General features: G+C 48.1%; 2 protein-coding genes across 3 annotated transcripts; both read right to left on the bottom strand.

Annotated features, from left to right (window-relative positions):
* Nucleotides 1–1,147: 1,147 nt before the first annotated feature.
* TNF (tumor necrosis factor) lies at nucleotides 1,148–4,013 on the bottom strand. Its single transcript, XM_039883101.1, has 4 exons — nucleotides 3,646–4,013; nucleotides 3,056–3,101; nucleotides 2,825–2,872; nucleotides 1,148–2,493 (listed from the first exon to the last, which is right to left on the bottom strand). Exons 1-4 carry the CDS (start codon nucleotides 3,829–3,831, stop codon nucleotides 2,072–2,074), a joined length of 702 nt encoding a protein of 233 aa, XP_039739035.1. The 5' UTR covers nucleotides 3,832–4,013; the 3' UTR covers nucleotides 1,148–2,071.
* A 1,347-nt stretch (nucleotides 4,014–5,360) lies between these two features.
* LTA (lymphotoxin alpha) lies at nucleotides 5,361–15,872 on the bottom strand. 2 transcript variants are annotated; one of them, XM_039883109.1, is made up of 5 exons: nucleotides 15,241–15,872; nucleotides 7,343–7,510; nucleotides 6,899–6,940; nucleotides 6,641–6,746; nucleotides 5,361–6,397 (listed from the first exon to the last, which is right to left on the bottom strand). In XM_039883109.1, the coding sequence occupies exons 3-5, from the start codon at nucleotides 6,929–6,931 to the stop codon at nucleotides 5,985–5,987; spliced, it is 552 nt and encodes a 183-aa protein (XP_039739043.1). In that variant the 5' UTR covers nucleotides 6,932–6,940; nucleotides 7,343–7,510; nucleotides 15,241–15,872; the 3' UTR covers nucleotides 5,361–5,984. The 2 variants fall into 2 exon arrangements, with proteins under 2 accessions (XP_039739043.1, XP_039739042.1); XM_039883108.1 differs by having other exon boundaries at nucleotides 6,833–6,940.
* Nucleotides 15,873–15,893: the final 21 nt, after the last annotated feature.

Here is a 15,893-nt window from a genome sequence, read left to right on the forward strand (position 1 = left end):
AGGTCTTAGGGTTTTCAAACTGGAAACACCAGTAGGCAATACCCAGAGTGTTCCAAGGAAGAAAGAAAACCTGAGAGTTCTTATAGTAAAAAGTATATTCTTGAGAAGAATCAGTTATGCATCCTTAGCCTCTGGATTGGTCCAAGATAGTAATCCTCGAGATGCCAGGTGGTCTGGATATGTGAACATTCTTTCATAGTCCTTTAGGGGGTAATCAGAAAGTTATCTGGAGGTTTAATGAATATCCAGACATTAACACAGGACTGTATAGTCCAAAAGTTTAAGTTTCTAGGCTAGTAAAACAAAAAAAAAATTGTTCCCTCATACCTTGTTTTAGTAACTTAGCAGCTTGACTTTTTTCACTCTATTCCTCATTGGCAACACTAGCAGGGAAGAAAGCCCAACTTCTGAGCCCAGTGGGGGCACTCACATTCTCTGGATATTCATTTCCAACTTCATATTTGTGTTTGACTCTGTGTCCAGAAGAGCCTCCTTGGAGGAGGGGGTGCTTTTCTCTTTCCAATTCACGCATCTCACATCCCACCCCTTCACCATTCACCAAGAAAATCAGTGAGACCAAGCTCACATGTGGACCCTTCACCTACATCTTATTCCTAGTTTTTAATTTTCTTTCTTCTCTTCAATTCCACCCACTGAGAGATGGAAGGGAAAAGATTGGCTGGGGGCTGGATGATGGAAAAAAGCCAGAATTCACTGAGTGCCTACCATGCCAAGTGCTATGCTAGGTGCTCTGAGGTAGCTTATGTCTTCTATTCTCTTGTGGCCCCATTTGCAGTGGGCATTCCTATCTCCATCTGGTAGAGGAGGTTCAGTGACTGGTTTAGGTTGCAGTGTCAGAATAGGGTTAGCTGGGGGGGTAGCTGGATCAAGAGATTTGGAGTCTAGATGCCTGAATGTCTGGAAATCCCTTGGCTGTGATTCAGATGCCAGAGAATGTGGCTCCTCCCCGACTCTCTCTCACAGGCCACGACAGCCGGAAATTTCACCTGAGCACCTGAGCTGCCAGGACTTCCCCTGGTGGGATTGGAATTCCCAGAGTTGGAAATTCCCATGCCCTGAGGGAGAGATAATTAGGTTCAGGCTTCAGTTTCCTGGGGGAGGGGCATATTCAACTGGGCTTTGTTTTTTGTAGGGTCTTCCAAGCCCCAGCAGTCCAAGGAGTGGGGACTGGATCCAGGCATCTTAAACCCTGTAGAGAGAGGATGTTAGGGGGTGGCCTCCCACCCCCAAGGAGAGGTCGATGCAGAATTAATTCCAAGAAAGAGACCATGTTTCTTTCCTAAGCACACTTTATTTCTCGCCACTGACCAGTAGGGCGGTTACAGACACAACTCCCCTGGGGAGCAGAGGTTTAGCGATGTAGTGACAGTCAGTCACCAAATCATTATTTAGACAACTTGATCAGATAAATATTTTTTAAAAACATAAGCAAAAGGAGGCACAGAGGCCAGGAGGCCGGGTGGGAATAGCCTAGAGTTCAGCTCCGTTTTCACAGAAAACATGTCTGAGACAAGGCAGCCCCTGAGTTGGGTCTCCCAGGACACCCGACCTTCCAAATAAATACTTTCATCAGTAAATAAATAAATAATAAATAAATAATAAATAATCACAAGTGCAAACATAAATAAAGAGAGCTAGCCCTGTGGGGGAGGGTTTCCAGAGAAGAGTCTGGAACAAAGGGAGGCGTGAGGTGCAGTCATGTCAAGTTCTAAGTAGGATCTGCTCAAGGGTGTCCCAAAGTGTTCTGGCCAGAACTAAAGTTTCCCTGGCCATCACATTCCAGGTGTCCCAGGTTGCACTTAGGGATCCAAACCTGAGGCCTCTACTGCATTCTGGAGGTGAGACCCAGTTTGAATGCTTGGTAGTTGCCAGTGCCCCATCGTCCAGGCCACCTCCATACACCCTAGGTTTCTAAGTATTGTTTAAAGTTCTAAGCTTGGGGCCTGGCCTTGAGCCTCTAATTCCCTTTCTAAACTAGAAGAGGTTGAGGGGGTCTGAAGTTGTGGATAATAAAGGGACTGAGGTGGATGGGGATGGACATTCTGCTCCCTCACAAGGCAATGATCCCAAAGTAGACCTGCCCAGACTCAGCAAAGTCAAGATAGTCAGGCAGGTTGATCTCGGCACTGAGTCGATCACCCTTCTCTAGCTGGAAGACTCCTCCCAGGTAGATGGGCTCATACCAGGGCTTGGCCGCAGCCCCCTCTTGGGTTTCCCTCTGGCAAGGGCTCTTGATGGCAGAGAGGAGGTTGACCTTGGTCTGGTAGGAGTCAGCGAAGCGGCTGATGGTGTGGGTGAGGAGTACATGGGTTTGAGGGCAGCCTTGACCTTTGAAGAGGACCTGGGAGTAGATGAGGTACAGCCCATCTAATGGCACCACCAGCTGGTTGTCTGTCAGCTTCATGCCATTGGCCAGGAGAGCATTGGCACGCTGGCTCAGCCACTGGAGCTGTCCCTCGGCTTGGGGGTTTGCTAGAGGCAAGGAGGGAAGGAGAGAATGAGGGAGAGGTGAGTCAGAGTGACCCCGAGCCACTCTCCACATCTTGGACTTCAAATTCTGCCCACCCCCCATATCCAGCTCCTGTGCCCTCTGTCTGTCTTCTCATGTCCCTTCTGGCCATGAGATTCTGAGTATTCCCCTCAAGGCCTGTGCTATTCCTTTACCCTCCCCTTGAGTTCAGAGAGTTCTTCTCACCCTGCCTCCAAGATCTGTCTACCCTCAGCCTGGGTTCAGCCCCAAAATCCTATTCCTCCACAGCACATCTGCTTCTTCATCCCCCACATACATCCTCGGAACTCTTACCTACAACATGGGCGACAGGCTTGTCACTTGGGGTTCGAGAAGATAATCCTGAGAAAGAAAGAGAAAAGAAAAAGGTGAGACCCTTAAGCTTCACAGAAAATATCCTGCTACTTTGACCTCCATTTCTCATCGCCCCAAACCCCAACTCTAAATTTCCCCCACTGCCATCTGAGGACTAATCCCCATTCTACCCAAACCCAGAAGTAGGAGAGAGGCTTCAGAGACACGTACCAAGAGTCTGGGCCAGAGGTTTGATTAGTGGGAGGCCAGTCGGGAACTGTTGGGGAGAAGAAGAAGAAGAGCAAGTCATTTCTAAAGGAGAAACAGTCTGGCAGCTTATCCAGTTTGTACTCTCTGCCCGATGTGTCCCGTTCTCTCTCTCCATTCATTCATTCATTCATTCATTCATTCATTCATCCATCCATTTCATTGAGTGCCTTCCACATGCCAGATATCCTATCTGCATCTTTCCGTATCTCTGTGTTTCATCATCTTTATTCATTCTCATTTCCCCCCATCTCTCTACCTACATTCCACATCTCTCTATCTCTCTCTCTTTATTTATTTATCTGCTTGCTCATTCATTCATTCAGCAACTGTTTAGGGAGCACTTTCCATGTGACAGACACACTCTCTCTCCATCCTTCTCTCTCTTCCCTGATCTCTCTCCACATCTCTTTCTGCCTCCCCATCTTTCTCCACGTTTTTCCTCCCTAACCATCCCCATCAGCACACCTCTTTTCCCAACACCATTTCTCACCCTCTCTCTCCCCCATTTCTCCCTGGGTAGAAGAAGGAACCAAGGCTGGCGAGAAACTCACCTCTTCTCTCTGGGGGCCAATCACTCCGAAGTGCAGCAGGCAGAAGAGCATGGTGGCTCCTGCCACGAGGAGGAAGGAGAAGAGGCTGAGGCACAGGCACCGTCTGGAGGCCTGGGGCCCCCCTGCCTTCTTGGGGAGTTCCTCCTCAGCCAGCTCCACATCCCGGATCATGCTTTCAGTGCTCATGGTGTCCTTTCCAGAGGGGCTCAAGTCCAGCTGGGAAATGGTGGAGCCCTGGGGCAGTGTGTGTCAGAGGGAAGAGAATCGCCTGCTTCTCCGGGTCTGTGTCGTCTGAGAGATTATTTCCAGGGGGGTCTGGAGTTGCTTCTCTCTCTCCTGGCTGGTCCCCTGGTGTCCTCGCTGAGGAAGCTTCTGCTGGCTGGCTCTGCAAACAGCTGCATTTATACGCCTGGGGAGAGGAGGGCGGGGAAAGGCTCTCATTCAACCAGCGGAAAACTTCCTTGGTGGAGAAACCCATGAGCTCATCTGGAGGAAGCGGTAGTGGGCCCTACACCTCTGTCTTGGTTTCTTCTCCATCACGGGGGTGGGGGTTTGGAAACTTGGGGACACCCAGGCATCAAGGATACTTCCCACCCTCCCTGCTCAGATTCTGGTGGGGGGTGGGTGGGTGGGAGGGTTGCTGGGCCAGTTACTCCTGTGACTTTAGAATCCTGAAGGCTAGACACCAGTTCCCCTTGCCCCCGCAATTCCCACTGTCTCCATTCCTTTTGGGGACCAGGTCTGTGGCCTGTGTCCTTCTGATTTCCAGGCAGGACTCACACAGGGGCAGAACTAGAAATGGTTGGGGCTTCAGAAAGCTGAGTCCTTGATGGGGAGACAATTGGGGGAAGCTGTGCTGGGTCCTGAGACATGTGTTTGGGTCCTTTGGGGAAGAAAGAGCTGCAGGGAGGGGAGCTTGATGCTAAGGGAGTGGATGGGACCTCTGGAAGGACTTGGGGGGCCGGTGAGTGATAGCAGGGACAAACCTGGGACAAACCTGGGACAGTCCCAGAGGGCTTGAAAGCAGCCCTGGGAATTCATGAACCCCACCAGGGCAGGCCTTCTCCTTTCATTCTGACTGGGACTCACAGGACTGGTTTCAGTCTTGGCTTCCAAAGGAATCTGAGGCCCTGAGTTTTGCATGAAGCCCCCACCCCTCAGAGCCTCCGTGTGTGGCCATGTATCCCCCAAGAACTCCTGTTCCCTTTAGATTCCTGGAGACAGCCCTAGCCTTCAGAGCCCCTGTGTGTAACCATGTCTCCTCAATGTTCCCTGTATTTCCCTGCCCCCTAGCCTTGGATGCTCTCCCACTCCTCAGGGCCCTTGCACGGCCATGTCTTCCAGAGGACCCCCGTTCTCCATTCCCATAGTCCTGAATACCCTTTGGTGTGTTCAATTCTCTTTAGAGGCTTCCTATAACCCCCATTACTCAGAGCCTCTATATGTGGTCATATCTGCCAGGGGTTCCCTGACCTCCATCCCTCCAGAACTTGGACCTGCATTTCTTCTGAGCTTACCCTTTGGTTCCCCCAAAGCAGCCTGGCTCCCTTGACCCCGTGAGTCAGCCACATTTTCCCAGAGCTCTCTAAGCCCCTAGATCTCTTTGTACTCCCACAGCTCCCATCCCTTCTGAGGCCTCTGTCCTCCCCTCCATTCCTTAGAGCGACTTAGGAAATTCTCCCCTCCCAGACACACAGACACAGGCAGACAGCATCTCAGAGAAAAATAGTTTATTGGGCTTCATCAAGGGTGCAGATACTACCTCATGGGGTGTCTAGTCAAGCAGTGGTTGGCTCTTCGGAGCCTTTCACTTCCTTCTAGAGTCCCTTGGTCCCTCAGAATCACTAGTTTTCTCTCTCACTAGGTCATCCTTGTACCGGTGCCCTCTCATTTTCATCTTTTGGGCACATTTATCTCTCTCTTCTGATATTTCTCCACGATTCCTTTCTCTCCATCCTCCATAAATAAATAATTTAATTTTTTTCCTTCATAAATAATTCCCCCTCCCTGCCTTAAGTCATCCACCCAAGCTCCCCGATGTGTCTGCTCCCCCTCCATATCCAGGGCTAGGCCCCCCTGGACCGGCAGCACAGAGGAAGTACTCTGGATGGGAGTCTTTAGCAGGCTTGAAATCCTCAGCTGAACATCCAGGGTGGTTTAGGGAGGTGGGTCCCCTGGGGTGCTTAGGATTCCTCTTTTGGAAGTGCTGGCTGATATGAGTGGGGAAGACTTGAGAGTGTTGGAATGGTCGAAGGAGAGGTGTGGTGACCCTTGAAATGATCAGGATGGAGGCAAAATGAGAGAAGGCCTTGAAACCAATTCGTTCTTTCTGGATTTTTCTATAGAGCAAAGGCTCCAAAGAAGACAGTACTAGGACTGAGGAGTAGATGGGAGATGCCGTCTGTATGAGTGGATAGCTGGTCTCCCTGGGTGAGCAGGAACACGGCCCCCTGGTACACTGAGCGCACCCAAGGTCCCTGTGGTCCTGGGCACACAGACTTCTGAGCACTGAGGAGAGACACGTGGAAGGGATACTGGGAGGAGAAGAGCTGGACCTCATGGGCCAGGTAGAGAGGGGTGGGGGTGGCCTTGGGAAAGCAACCTTCCCCGGAGAAGACCACCTGGGAGTAGACGAAGTAGAGGCCACTGGTGGGGACCAGGAGGGAATTGTTGTTCAAAGAGAAGCCATGGCGGAGGAAGGCACGATCTGTGTTCGCTCTCCAGCGCAACGAGTTCTGAGTGCTGGGGTCTCCTAGGAAGAGCCATAAGGGGTTTTGGGGTTAAGGATTTGGGGGTCAGAAGTCTCAATCCCTAAAGAAGTAGATGCTGGACTGAGTTCCTGGGGGATGATTGGGAGGGCAGAAGGGGGTAGGAGCCTCTGTTTTGGGGTTTGGGAAAGTTGGGGTAGAGATAGGGTACACAGATGCTTGGGTCCCTGAAGCAGGGTAGGAGGCGGGCTTGGGTCATACATCTGGAAGGGCAGGCAGATGTTTACCAACAAGGTGAGCGGCAGGTTTGAAGGTGCCTTGTGCGAAGTGATTCTGGGGGTGCTGATGGACAGTCCGGGCAATTGAGGGTGAGAGACCAACACCAGGGAGCCCCTAGGGGAGAACAGAATTGAGGAGGGCTCTAGGGCCCATGGTTTGGCTAGGCCATCCCCACAGACCTCATTCTCCTGCTGCCTCACCTGGGCCTCAGGAGGCAGGGCCAGCAGCAGCCCCAGAAGGAGAAGGAGGAGGGGGGCGCCACATACCCTCATGAGGTAGAGATATCCAGGTGGTGTCATGGGGAGAACCTGCGGGGAGAGAGACAGTGAGCAGGAGGGCAGGGCAGCCCGCTGCAGAAGACAGGCCTCCTGCCTGAGGAGATAGCCACAGGAAAGAGACAGGGTGACAGACAGAGAATGGGACAAGATGCAGTCAGGGAAACTCCGAGGTGAACAGGGGGAGACAGAAAGAGAAACAGAGACAGGAGGGAAACAGAGAGGGATCAAAGAGGAATCACAGCAGAAACAGAGGGCATGTGACAGAGACAGAGAGAAAGAGGCAGAGAGAGGGGAACAAACCAAAACCAAACCCAGCAAGGCCCAGGCCCAGGCAGGAGGTGCAGGTGGGGCCGGGCCAGGCGGGGGGCTGAAAGATCAGGGAGAGAATCCAGCACCGGGGCAGCCCAAGGAGATGGGGCAGGAAAGTCTCACCTGCTGTGCGGGGCCCCTGGGCCCGGACGCCTGGGTCCTTTTATAGAGGAAGCGGCAGTGGCAGTGTGGCAGGCAGCGGGCGGGTTCTAGGCCGATGCTGGGGCCCGGGGAAGCCCCCAGGGCTTAGAAGATGCTGCTGTTTCAGATGAAGGCAGGAAAGGCTGAGGCCTAGGAGAGAACCGCAGGCTGGGGGCTCAGATGACTGAGTTCTGGGAAAGGGAGTGGGGTCAGGGGAATTGTGGACTGGGAGGGCTAGAGAGTGGGGTCAGGCTTAGGAGTTCCAAATAAGAGACAGTAAATTCGGGGGAGATGGAGGGGGAGCAACTGGGGTGTGAGCTGGAAGCCTGGTTCCCTGAAGAGTGATTACATGTAACACCTCAGCACCCTTGGCTGATTACAGGCTTCTCTCTGTGCCTATTTTGTCCTCTTATACCCCGTCCTTGTCCCAACTGGCTCAAGTCACGCTTGTCTCAGTATGTGTACTTTCCAGGATGTCTGGCAGGTTTCATATCAAGAGGTTTCACTGTATACTCTCTTGCCTGGAACATCATGGCTTATGTGTGTTGTCCTGGTGAAAATATTCATGGAGCCCCCTTTAAAAGTGTCCTGGTTTGGAAGATGTGTTATAGTCCCCTTATCCAGAGAGATGCCATGCACTCACGTATGATGGGGTTGCATCTCACTCCTGAAGGATGCCCTCCACCTCATCCAGATCTTAAGTGGCCCCCACACATCAGATTTACATAACCCCCAAAAAACACATTCTAGGATCAAGGAATGTGGCAGCTAAGCCACTTGTCTTGAATTGCTTTTATAGAGCCAATACACTGTTTTAAAATCATTAAAAATTTCTACCCCATTTTGCTGTGTGACTTAGATATAGTGAGGTGTACATCTAAGAGAACAGCCTGATGAACTTTGCCGTCTGTTTATAGCCATGTAGCCACTACACAGTTCAACACATTTTCAGATCCCCAGAAGGTTCTCTCATGCCCCATCCCAGTTGATACCTTCCAAAGATAACCAAGTACTTTCTGACCTCTATCACCATAGATTAGTGTTTCCTGCTTTCGAACTTCAAATAAATGGAATCATACAGAATGTATTTATTTGTGTTTGGCTTCTTTCATGCAACATTGTGTTTGTGAAAGTCATCAGTATGGTTGCATGTATTTGTAGTGGGGATTTTTCATTGCGATGTAATATTCTATTGAGTGAATATACTCTATTCTTCTGTTGATGGGCATTTGGTTTGTTTCTAGTTTTTGACTAACACAAAAAACATTGATATGAATATTCTTGACCATGAGCCAGTTTTCACTTAGCTTGTAAGTTGCAGGTTAAAAAACAACAACGAGGTTTTCATAGACATTTTTATTCCTGTTTCATAAGATTGAGAAAACAATTATTACTCTCACTAATGTTATGCTTTCATTTTGAGGGTTTTGGAGGGACTGGTGCTCAGGATGGTGATGGAGGCTGAATCCCACCCCTTTTGGCATTGGGCACATTGCCGCTCTCCTCTGTCACAAAGTCCCTGAGGGGTCTTGGTGTCCTGAGGCTCATAAGTAGCATTCAGGGTGTGTATGAGCTATTTCTCCTGTTTTCCTCCCCCTGCACTTTACTTTTCATGTCTTACTATTTTTATCTATTATTTCTTTTTATTCTCATTCCACCTCTTAACTTTCTCTCTATTCCACAAACATTTATTGAGCACCTTTTACAAGGCCTTGAGGATACGGATGTGAAAGACAGTCTCCTGCTTTCAGGGAGCTCAAAGACCAGTGTGGGAGATTGAAAAGTTAACAGATAATTACAATAAAGTGTGATAAGTTTCATGACAATGGGCTTATGGCAGCCCATAGAAAAGCCATCGAACTTGGGGGAGAGATGATTCAGGCCTTAAATATTGAGGCAAAGAAGGTGGTGAGCATTCCAAATGGAGGAACAGTATATGCAAAGACTGGAAGTGAAAGATAGTATGAAGTGTGCCAAGATGTGCAACTGGGTACAAATAGATGGAAAAAGAGATGAAGCTTGGGAGGTAAACTGAGAACATATCCTGAAGGTTTGAAACCAAGAGAACTTTGGATTTCTAATTATAACGGGGAGCCACCAAAAATTTTAAGTGAGAGAGGGCCCTACCTAGATTGGTATATTAGGAAAATTAGTCTGGCAGCTATAAGAAGAATGGATTGGGGAATGGGAGTTGGGAGCTAGAAAAGGAACCAGAAGTGTGGAGGCCAGTTAGGAGGGTTTCTCAACATCCTGGAAGTAGGTGACAAGAGTCTGCATTTATATTGAGGCAGCAGCAGGAGAATGGAAAGGACTTTCTAGGCAAAATCTACAGGTCTTGGTGGCTGACCGGATGTGATAGAGGAAGAAGAGTAGTCACAGATGACTCTTTTAAATATCTTGGTCTGTATCTTGGCTTATTATTCTTTTAACCTCATTGTCTCTTCTGTCACTGTTGGTTTCCCTCTTGGTTCCTGCTCCTTTCGTTTTCTCAGTGTCCCTCTTTCTCTGGGGGTCCTTTTTCCTTCCTATTGTCTCTTTCTGCCTCTCTAATGGTAGGAGTTGATTGACAGAGACCTCAGCTATATAAAAATATACAAAGGTGTTGCAATTAACAGTGAGAAACAGAGAAAGTGATAAACTTAGGTCAGAGAGAAAGACTGGGGCATTAAGGGACAAAAAGAGGAAGATGAGAAGGAGTGAATGGGGAGACATGAGAGACAGAGAGGAAGGAAGGGCAAGAACTGGGCTGAAGCTCGATGTCACGGGTGTTTGTGATGTGCTGAAGGATGCTCCTTGAGATGGGCCAATCTTGGTTTCGATCTCAGTTTCAGAGGTTGTGTGAAATTCAGTTTCTTTCTTGGGGTGGCCAGCAGTTGGTTTGGGGCTTTCCCTGAGTGGGAGTGGTGATGGAGTCTTGTGCCCCAAACTCAGGGAAATACAGTGTCTGCAGTGGTATCTGTGGAGAAACCAGTGAAATCTCTGAGGCCTCCAATGAGGCTGAAATGACATTAGCCTCAAACCTGGACTTAGCCTCAAAACCAAAATTGGGATTTAATACCAACCTTGACCCTAACCCAGATTTAACCTCAACTGAAATCACAACTCAAACTCAACCCTAACGTCAAATCTAAACACATCCCGAAGAATAAACTTATCATCTAAACTAACCCAATCCTGTTTCAGAAGCTAATCTTGAAACCAACCGATTGCCATTCTTAACCCTAAAGTTAAACCTGACTCTGAGTGCAAGTCCAGTCTGAACCACAAACCTAAAGTTGAGCTTCATCCAGTTTTACTCCATTATTCATCTATCCCTCTATTTAATAAGTCTTTATTGAATGCCTTCTGCGTGCTGGGCACTGTTCTGGGCAAGAGGGATATAGTGGCAAACAAGTCAGACAAGGTCCTGGCACTCATGGAGCATGCATCCTAGTAAGGCAAGGTGAAAAAGAAATACACTGAAGAAGAAATCAATGAGTAGTGCTGTGAGGAAGTAAGACAAGGCTGTGATAAGAGTGGCAGGGAACTACTTTAGATACAGTGGAAAGTCCTGAGTAAGTGGCATTTAAGCTAAGACTCAAATGACAAGAGTAACCAGGTGAAGATTTGGAGGAGAAGCATTCCAGGCAAAGGGAATAGCTACTGTGAAGGCCAGAAGGTGGACACTAGGGGTGATGAGGAACAGAAAAGAGCCAGTGTGGCTGGAGCAGAAAGAGTGGGAGAGGGGTGGGAGATGAGGTCAGAGAGGAGAGCAGGGGCCAGATTACACAGGGCCATACAAGGAGGGGTAAAGCATCTGGGTTTTATTCAACCATGGGAAGCCTCGGAGGGTGTCAGTGAGTGTGTGCATATGTGTATGTCTGCATGTGTGTGTGGGGGAGGGGGTAGGAAGGGAAGGAGGTGGAGAGCAGAGGTGATTAGATTTATGTTTTTGAAAGATCGCTGTGGCTCCTGTGTTTAGACTAGATTTTAGGAGGCAAAATCGAGAGCAGGGACACCAGTTAAGAGATAATTGCTTCTATCCTGGAGAGAAGATGGTGGTGGTCATGAAGATGGAGAAAAGTAGACAAATTTGGAATATATTTCAGGGGTAGAATTGACAGGGCTAGATGATGGATTGGATGGATGGTGGGGTGAGGGCAGAAGATGAGGAGACTGTGAGAGACTCTTCACTCAGTGGAAAAACCAGAAGCTGAATTTTGGATATGTTAAGTCTTAATCTATTGGACAGACATCCAAGTGGAGATGTCACTTGGCAGTTGGATATATGTCTGGATTTCAGAGGCAAGGTCAGAGCTAGAGAGATAACATTGGGAATTGTCAGCATAAAGTAGGTGTTTAAAGCCATGGAACTGGAGGAGATACTGTATCTTGTGCATCCCCCTAAAACCTCTTTAAGGTATTTATGTCTCCCTTCATAATAAACACTATGTATCTTACAATTTAAATTCCAGAAGCAGCAACCTCCTGCTTCCAGAAGCAAAACCTTCCAGACTGTGTTGTCCTCTCCTGAACTCTCAATGGGATTTAACCTGCCTGGATTAGATTCCCTACCCCATAAGGACACTTCTACTGCTCTATTTCACAATGTTCTGTGGAACCCCTCTTATATTCAAATCCTCTATTTAATTTTTGAAAGCATCTTCCTCTGGCACTTGGAAGCCTGAATTTCTCCTAATGATTTTTCTCTTTGGAGAAGCCTGCTCTTTCTTTTACCCCCATCACTAGGGGCAGGAGGCAGAGGAGAGGCCACTATTCTGTTCTCTCCCTCTGCATCATTGGTAACCTCCTCCTCCTCTCTCAAAGCCCACGCCTTTTGCATTTGCCATGCTCTTCCTGTCTACATAGCACAGTCTTCTCTACCAACATCTCTATCATACTCTTAACAACTTATATATCTAGCTCAGTTTTTTTCCATATCTCATCCCCTACCACCATCTTTAGAGACTTCAAAACCAATGCATATGAGTTTTACACTCTGGACTCTTGGTGCTTCAACATTAGAATCACTTACTTGATGTTCTACCAACAATACCTTGAAAAACTTGATTTGGATAAACTGAATGGTCTCATTCTTGAGTTTTTCTCCTAGGCTGCCAAGCATTGCAGGAGTCATATCACAGAAGAGGCCTACTACTAATCCTGTCTAACCTCAGAGAGCCCTCCATGTTTCTTCGTCCTTCTTTGTTGATTCCGTCACACTGCAGGTGATCTTCTAAGACTCCATGCTTCTTATACCTTCCGCGCTACCTCTTTGCTCTCAGCCAGTGATGCTGTCATCTATTTTATTGAGCATAAGGCCATCCAAGGCAGAGCTCCTTAGTTTTTTCCCTTCAATTTGTTTAATCTTTCTTTTCCTCTTCACTCAGAGTACGCTTCCTCCTGTCCAAGCCTGATCCTTTGTATTCTGTATCCCCTTTAGTTTTCGGTATCTTTCTCACTTCATGTCATGAGCCCTCCCTTCATTTTAGATATCCAATTTTTTTTTCTCAAAAATAAATCCTTCCCTGGACCCTCTTTCTTCCTCAAATGTTCATTCCTACTCTCATCTTCCTTTTCTTCGTGATGTCTCAAGAGACTAACCCCCTTAACTACTTTTTCGGGAACTGGTAAAATTTTCCTTATTTGTAAAATTTGTGAGTTGAACTAGAGACAATTCTTAGTTATCTTCCATAGTCACCATTCTATGACTTTGTACCCACCACCTCGCTTTCCTTACCTCCTACTCACTCTTCAGCTTATGTAGTGATTCCTGTCCCTCTGGTAAGTGGAAACTGTCTTCTCGAAATTTGTAATCATCTAGTTCCTGAACACAAAGGACCTTTTCAACCCTCACCTATTAGACCTCTTTGAAGTATCAGACGTGGCTGCCCAGTCTGTTTGGCATGCCCCTCCCTTGACCTACTTATCTAACTACTCCCCTGACATCTTTCCTTTATTGGTTCCTCTTCCTTCGATCATCCTCAGGGCTCTTCTGGTCACTCTCTTTTGGGAATCCTGTCCATGCAGAGGCTCAACTTCCATTGTGAGAGGAGTGATGCCCAAATCTCTTTCTCTAGCCCAAACTTTCCTCTTGAGCTTCACATTTGCTTGCTGGAAATTTCCACCTGAGTGGTATGTTAGCACCTCTGATTCAGCAGGCCTTTTCTGAGCACTTTATTATCCTACGCAGATGCACTTCCCATTATTACATGTAGTTGTTATGTGTATACTTATATATTGTCTCATTAGACTGCAAGTGCTGAGGGCAGTGACTTTAATTCATTTGTACCTACTGTCTAGCACAGTACTCTGCTCCTAACAGCTGCTGAACAAAAATTTGATTGAATGTTTGAAATTAACTCATCTTTCCCCACAGCCATGCATCACCTTGGTTTAGAGCATCATCATTTTCCCAGTCCCCTAGACTCAAAACTTGGAGTCATCTGAGACTTCAGTCCCACTGCCCAATCAGTTGTCATGTCCTGATTTATCCCCTCGAAGTTTATGAAATCTGTTCCCTCTTTTAATGCCATTTGGAGTTATTGGAACCTAAATAAAAAGTTCACAAGTTTTGGAGTAAGATGAATCTGATGCTGATTCCATTACTCTTTAGCTGTGTGGTCTTTAGCAAGGGACAGGACATTTATGCCCTTGGTTTCCTCATCTATACAATGGAGACCCATCCTCTACCTTTAGGACAGTCGTTGGCAGGATTAGATGTTAGCAAAGAGGCTTGACATGGACGACACACAGTAGGTGTTCAAAACAGTTGTTTTCTTCTTCACTCAGTGCTTTCCTGTTCTCCCTCTTCATAGCTGTCACAGTGCCACTGCACAGAGGATGAAGTTCCAAATCCCTTACCTTAGCATTCTGTGGTCCTTCCTTCAACACATGCTCATACACTTCTGCTTTGTCCACCTTAGCAAACACATCTTTTTCTCAACATACTGTGTTTTCTGACTCCCAGCCTCAGCTCAAGCCATTTCATTCACCTAGAGCCCTTCCATCTACCTCTGCTCTCAGAAATGCTGCCATTGGTCAGCGCAAGCTCAAGTGCCTTCTCCTTCCTCAGATGCTTTCAGATGAAATCCATGTCCCCCTCTTCTGCATCCACTGCACCTCACTCTAACCTCAGCATGACTTGGTTCACAGGCATGTGGGTATGGACCTGCCTCCTCTGTGGGACTGTAAACTTGAAGCAAAGCTTGAATTTATCTTTGGACTACTTGATGCTTCGTTGAACTGCACTGAATAGAGTCTCTCTGGGTCCTTTTCCTAACAACCCAGACCTGCCACAACCCCAATCCCTAAACTGACCCTCTTCAACCTCACCAGTCTCCTTCCCAATCGTGTTTCTCTAACTGAAACCCAATGCATCCTCCAATGAGAACCGATTCCTCGCTCCAGCTCTAGAGAGCAGAAATGTACTCTTCTACCTCCCCAATGTTTCATGGTAGGCACTGAGTCACCCCTTGGGGATCCCTGGGTCCCCTCCCTACCCCCACTGTAGTGGACAGGATGCCTGCTGCCTGGCCCCAGAGGGTCACAGGAAGCCAAGGCCTCTAGGGCTCGGTATTTTTATCAGACTAGGAAATAAGAGACACAGAAGCGGAAATCGTGTGGTCAGAGAAAGTGAACAGCCCTCAACTCAGGGGAACCCCCTGTAGGGCTGGGGGCCAGACACCAGGCAGGGACGTTGAAAAGGGAGGTTGGGGGCCACGTATCAGGACTTATTTTGCTCTGGTTTTATATAACTCTTGCAGAGGGGAAGTGATGTGCTTAAAAACCAGAAAAAAATCTCCTGGGTGGAAGAGCAAATTTAGACACCAAAGTTTTATGCTGCTTACCTGTTAACCCAACCTTAGGGACTCAAACCCCAACTCTCCCCCACTCCAAACCTGAGCTCTTTGCATGCCACTTCCGAAATCTCCGGCCTGTGAGAGGAACCGGAGGCTTGAGTTGCTCACAGCTCAGTCTCTTCTCTGAATCACAGCAGCTTCCTCTCTCAAGTTCTTTCTCACCAGCCCCTTCCTCCTGCCCCCTGAACATCTGGCTGGTCCCTCGGAGGCCTTGGGCCTTTTGGCTCTCTGTCTTCTCTGAGGGACTCATGCTTACCCCACATTACCATGGTTCCAGAAGCTACCCTTCCCCATCCTCCATTGCCCTCCACTTCTATTCCTGGGGTTCTCCTGTGTAGACCGGGGCTCTAGACCTGAAAAATGTTTCTGATTCATAAGTTTCTCTGATGTAGACATGTGTAGACTGCACATGCCAGCTCATGCCTGTACTTGTTTGGTCTTGCCCTTCCTTTTCACCAAGTTTCCTGCTGTGCCATGGGGGATGGCAGTGGGGTTTGGTATTGTCTAAAACTGCCTATTCCAGTCCGGGGCGCTGGAGTGAGAACTGAGTACGAATAGTGGGAGAGATGGTGCCCTTCTCTCCTCTGTGGGAATGCCAGACCCTCTCCCTCCATCCCTCAGGACCTTTTCCTCAATCTAAGGAAAAGGAGATGTTTATCTGGAAGGGCAGGCCTGGCTGCCCAGAGATAAAA

This window comes from Pteropus medius, unplaced genomic scaffold (assembly GCF_902729225.1).
Source record: "Pteropus medius unplaced genomic scaffold, Ma_sr-lr_union100, whole genome shotgun sequence".
Classification (NCBI taxonomy): Eukaryota; Metazoa; Chordata; class Mammalia; order Chiroptera; family Pteropodidae; genus Pteropus; species Pteropus medius.

Bases quoted from the DNA above. Each gene is read 5' to 3' on its own strand.
- TNF (XM_039883101.1), bottom strand. From the start codon at position 3,831: ATGAGCACTGAAAGCATGATCCGGGATGTGGAGCTGGCTGAGGAGGAA. The intron at 3,102-3,645 runs GTGAGTTTCTCG...TCTCCCCAACAG, and splicing joins TTGGCCCCCAGAGAGAAGAG to TTCCCGACTGGCCTCCCACT. The intron at 2,873-3,055 runs GTACGTGTCTCT...TTTCTTTCTCAG, and splicing joins ACCTCTGGCCCAGACTCTTG to GATTATCTTCTCGAACCCCA.
- LTA (XM_039883108.1), bottom strand. From the start codon at position 6,931: ATGACACCACCTGGATATCTCTACCTCATGAGGGTATGTGGCGCCCCC. The intron at 6,747-6,832 runs GTGAGGCAGCAG...GTTCTCCCCTAG, and splicing joins CCCTGCCTCCTGAGGCCCAG to GGGCTCCCTGGTGTTGGTCT. The intron at 6,398-6,640 runs GTAAACATCTGC...GGCTCTTCCTAG, and splicing joins ACCTGCCGCTCACCTTGTTG to GAGACCCCAGCACTCAGAAC.